This window comes from Sinocyclocheilus grahami, unplaced genomic scaffold, assembly GCF_001515645.1.
Source record: "Sinocyclocheilus grahami isolate Dianchi unplaced genomic scaffold, SAMN03320097.WGS_v1.1 scaffold1522.1, whole genome shotgun sequence".
In the NCBI taxonomy this organism is placed as follows: Eukaryota; Metazoa; Chordata; class Actinopteri; order Cypriniformes; family Cyprinidae; genus Sinocyclocheilus; species Sinocyclocheilus grahami.
In genome coordinates this window covers 151,940-157,144 of record NW_015506701.1, presented here as the reverse complement: position 1 = coordinate 157,144, position 5,205 = coordinate 151,940, and the positions used below count along the sequence as shown (strand labels likewise).

Sequence of the window (5,205 nt, the reverse complement as noted above, 5' to 3'; positions counted from 1 at the left end):
AAGCCCAGCAAGAATTTACTGGGGTGCTTATGTTATGTAAATGATTCCATAACATAATGAGTGGTTATGAGTGTAAATCATAAAAAGACAAATGATAGGTTCTCTAAATCAATAGATGTAGACTTTTGTTAGTACAAACCATCTAACTTTATACAGTGTGAGGCTCCACATCGCCTCTTTAGGATAAATAATCATATCATGTGGAATTTTGTGCCAATGAAAATTTATTCGCAGGGAGGGATCGTTTTAAATCCTATTATGGCGAAGGAGTGGCTTATGAATATTAATGAGGGCATGCTGACGTTGCTTAGAAACCTTTCTTGAGCGTCCTGCCTAATTTTTATTCATGCATCAGCCATTCACCATAGCTCCCGTCCACTAGCGTCCTATAGGGAAACGTCACGGTGCGTTATTAATATTCATAAGCCAGGCCTTTAGCGTAGTAGAGGAGGGCGCGCATCGCTAGAAGTTAAGTTACTTCATCCAGCAACTGCAACCTGTTGAGGCAGAAGTATTCTTCACTCTTGAATGATAAGGATAAAGAGGAGCGCTTGCAGTGAGGATGCAAACCTACATCTAAACCCGCGTGTAATGCAGAACCGGCTTTGGATCGGGAATGTTGCGCTTTTGTTTTTACGCACGGCGCATGGAGATCTTCCAGGTGCTTCACTGATCATTAGGGAGCGCCAGGCGTCTGTGTTCGATCTACCCTGAGATGATCGATGATTTGATGCCAGACTTGCTGGAAGTAACGTGACGGTTCGGATCGCGATGGAAGCGCTGCTCGTGCTGTGCGCGGCGCTCGCGGGCGCATGGAGCAGCAGAGGCTGTCCCGAGCTGATGATTGACAGCTGTCACTGCGCCGCGGAGAGATCAAAGGAGTTTAATAGGCAGAGCGTGCTCGTGAAGGTTGTGTGTGATGATGCGGACCTGACGGAAACCATGCAGCCCGGCTCTTTACCCAACACGACGGTGTCACTGTGAGTAACTCCTAACATGAAGACTGTGGTCGTTGTTAAATGCGTGGTTATTGTTAACATTTAAGACCCAGAGAAGTTATGCAAATTGTTAATCATTCAAATCTTCCTAGAAAAGTCTTTGAAATCATTAAAAGTTTATTTTAGCATATTCAATCGAGTAGAAATTGCTTGATGTAAGTAATGCAGTTATCATGACTGCATGAAAAATTATTTTTTATTATCATTTCTTATTGCCTTTATTATAATACATTTGATTGTTTTAGAAGTGTATACTTTATGTCTTTATGTAACAAGTGTGAGCACTGGCCTCTATTGCTGTCAGCTATTGATTTAATTGAAATCGATCTGTTTGATGATATTTTATTGCCAGAAGTTTCATAAGCGATTTGTATTGTGCAATCATTGATGCATTGTTTTTTGCCCGTCATGTTATTGTGTTCATCAGTATTCAGAGCACAAATCAGAGAAGTATCACTGAGATACTGCAGATTTATTTGTACATTTACATTTATACGTTTTTATCCGTATTGAAGTGATTAATCCAAGGAATGAAGTCATGCAAGAAACACTACAGTACTGGAATAGTGCAATAGTCTTAGAGATAGGCTAATAAATAGGGTCTGATGCTAGAGAAACACTTATTGTTTCCACTGAAGGATAAATATACTAGTGTGCAAAAGTTTGGGATCAGTCAGATTTTAATGTGTTTTAAAGAAGTCTCTTCTGCTCATCAAGGCTGCATTTATTTGATCAAAAATACAGTAAAAGCAGTAAAATTGTGAAATATTATTAGAATTTAAAACAGCTGTTTTCTATGTGAATCTCTGTTAAACTGTAATGTATTTCTGTGATGCGCAGCTGTATTTTCAGCATCATTACTCCAGTCTTCAGTGTCACATGATCTTCAGAAATCAGTATAATATGCTGATCTGCTGCTCGAGAAACATTTCTGATTATTATCAATGTTGATTTTTATTTTTTTTTTGGAATCTGTGATACTTTTTTCTGGGTCTTTGATGAATACAAAGTTAAAAAGAACAACATTTATTTAAAATAGAAATCCTTTCTAACAATATACGTCTTTACCATCATTTTATAAATCAATTTAACACATCCTCGCTGAATAAAAGTATTGATTACTTTAAAAAAATTAAAAGAAAAAAAATTGATATAATGCAGTATTTTACAATATTACCGTTTTCTGTATTTTTGATCAAATAAATGCAGCTTTGATGAGCAGAAGAAACTTCTTTAAAAAATCATACTGATCCTAAACTTCTGAACGTGTGTATATAAGTGTATATAGCCACAGTGTATATAAGTGTATATAGCCAGCATATATAAGTATATAAGCCACAGTGTATATAAAAGGTAATAGCAACTTTAAATCTCTCCATGCATTCAGACTTTTATTCTCAAAATTCAAAGTTTATATCTCACAATTGAGACATTTGTTTTTCTTAGAGTAGCGAGATATGAACACAGAATTGCAAATATAAACTCCAGAAAGTACAGATTGTGAGACAGCAAAAAAACCCTAAAGATAAAAAGTTGCAATTACCTTTTTTATTTTGTATTACTTTTTTTCTCTCTCAGATTTGCTATGAAAAAAAAGTCTGAATATGAGATAAAAAGAACAGATCTGATGTGGATGTTAAAGGTTCTTCATCGATGGCAATAAATAACTTTTATGTGCATGATCTTGATAAGAAGAAGCAATACAGTATCTGTTTCTGAGATATTGAGCTCATCACTGAGAAGAATGATGAGCGTGATTTATGAGGTATCTAGTTCTCCGTCTGTGAAAACTCCTAATGCATTTTTAATTCTGCAAGCTGTGTTCCTCTGGTGTACCTGTGTTTGCAGCAAGGGCTTGTATTATGCATTACTTTAACACATGTGAGTCTTGTTTTAATGAACTCTAATGGTTTTACTGATTGGGAAGCTGCCTGCTGTAATGAGGAATGAAGTGCTGTGTGTCTGTAAATAATGAAACATGTTGCTGGAGGGAAGTTTTCAGTGCTTTTCTGCTTTTTACAGCTCTTGTAGAGTTTCTTCAGAAGCCTGTTGTTTAGTTCTCAAATGCACTTCACTGCATTTCTTTCTCAGGTTTCGATTTTCTCCTACACGTTTGTGCTTAAATGCTTGAAATGAGTTCTGTGGACAAAACTGGATGAGTTGTAGCAGATAGTGAAGGACTAGTGATGAAGGCAGTGTTCAAATTGGGGGGGGCCCATAAGCATTAAGGGACCCCCTGGTTTTTCAATAGAGAGATTAGAGCATTGCGTTAGCAGCGCAAAAGGTTGTGGGTTCGATTCCCAGGGAACACACATACTGGTAAAAAATGTATAGCCAGAATGCACTGAGAGTTGCTTTTAGTGTCTGCTAAATGCATATATTATATTATATATATTATCATATTTTATTTTTATGCGTTTTTATAGCGTTGCTCATTATAACCAATCACACACGATTCTGTTGAGCTTAGGAATGCAGTAGCCAATCAGAGGCGTTCAGATCTGTCATCGCTGAAACCCTAGAGTTTTGTTCAGACTGAAACTCGCGAATTCCCTCATCATAAGCAACAAAGTGCTGATGTACGTACGATGTGAGTTAGAGATTCATTTATCATACCGTGCATGGACAGCTTCATTGATTATGAGAGGAGTTATGAGTGCTTAAACACTAGCTAGACTGAATGCTCATTTAGAGTGTGTTCTTTCACTGCATGATTCAGTCTAATAAAATGCATTTAGAATGCTCCCAAAATTCAAGATATGGGGGCAGAAAATGTATATATTTATATAATTTCATATAGTTGATCAATATCACATGAAGAGTGCCATTTGTTGCAAAAATCACAAATGTGATATTGATTTTATACAGCAGTTCAATAAACAAGAAGTTAATATTAAGAGACTTACGTTTTAGACACCATATTGCCTATTTTTTGCTCTATTTCGCCCACAAAAATGCTTTCAAATGAAGCCACGGCACTGTTTTGCATCTCTGAGCAACATGTCAGCGTTTCATTCCTGAATGAATCAACTCTTTGAATGATTCGGTTTAATAGCAATGACTCGCTTATTAACAGTGACTTGCTGCCACCTACTGGCGGTTTTAATTTCACATTTAAAGTACATTGATATATAAATATTTTTTAATGATTTCAAATATCAGTATTCAACCTTTTAGGATTAAAATATCCTGTTTGTGAATTTGTAACTGCAGGTTAAAGCATTCATGTCTTGCATTAAACAGTGTGTATGTGCATCTAAAGGCCTCTTCAGATGCAGCTTCTGTGTTCCTCTTCAGGAACTCAAGCTGCGTCGAAAAACGCTGGGGGAACGTCGTTCAGCGTGACGGGCTCTGAATCTCGTGTGTAATCAGACCAATAGCTGGGCGAGACGTCACGGCGGGTGACGTAATGACCAGGAGGCTATAAAAGCACGTGCGGTGAGACCAGCGTCAGCTTTTTGTCGTTCAGCAAGCGCTCTGTGTGTGTGTCAGTCTGATATCTGTTTGTGAGTCATATTTGGTGTTGTCTGTCCCGTAAGGCTAGAAGATAATTATGTCTAAAGCACATGACAAGTCACATCATTTGAGTAGGGGTGAAGGCAGCCAGCGTTTCATTACGGGTGCGGACACACACAGTTTGTGCGTTGTCTGCCTGGAAGCGGAGCATGCTGAGTCAGCTCTTGAGAGCGCTGACTGCCCGCATTGCGAGTGTCTTCCCATGCATGCTCTCCGCTCCCGAAAGGCACTCTTTGCGGAGGGTGCTTTCGCAAGCGTTCCCCGCGGCGCGGGTCCCGCTTCTGCCGAGGCGCAGCGGCGATTGCGCTCGTGGATCGACAGGCACCAGGAGGCTCGTAAGCAGGCGGCGGCGTTCCAGCGGTTTCTCCCTCGCCGCTCTCTAGCTCCAGGGGCTGCTGGGCGAGAGCAGCCCCCTCCGGGTACCAGCTCCGAACACAGGGGCGCGCAAAAACAGAGCGTGGCCTCGCGTGCTCCCCCGTGTCGAGGCACGAGGGCAAGGTGACGCTCGAGGTCGGGGACCTCTAAGGCTAAGCCGGATCTTCGGACCGTACTTCAGTCTAAGAGGTCCTCGGTGAAAAAGTCCTGACGCCACTGGCTCAGGATGTATGAGGGCAGTCCCCTCTGGGGTGCAGCGGTTTGCACCGCATTACACGGTGTCCGTCTCACCTCAGTGCCCTCAGGGGATCGGCCT

General features: G+C 40.4%; 1 protein-coding gene across 1 annotated transcript in view; it reads left to right on the top strand.

The window, feature by feature from the left end:
- The first annotated feature begins 248 nt into the window (after nt 1-248).
- Nucleotides 249-5,205, top strand: part of LOC107570924 (G-protein coupled receptor 124-like) — a 19,005-nt gene continuing 14,048 nt past the window's right edge. The window contains exon 1 of the mRNA XM_016257207.1: nt 249-980. Within this exon, the coding sequence (XP_016112693.1) occupies nt 772-980 (209 nt within the window). The 5' untranslated portion in view covers nt 249-771. The remainder of the gene's footprint in view (nt 981-5,205) is intronic.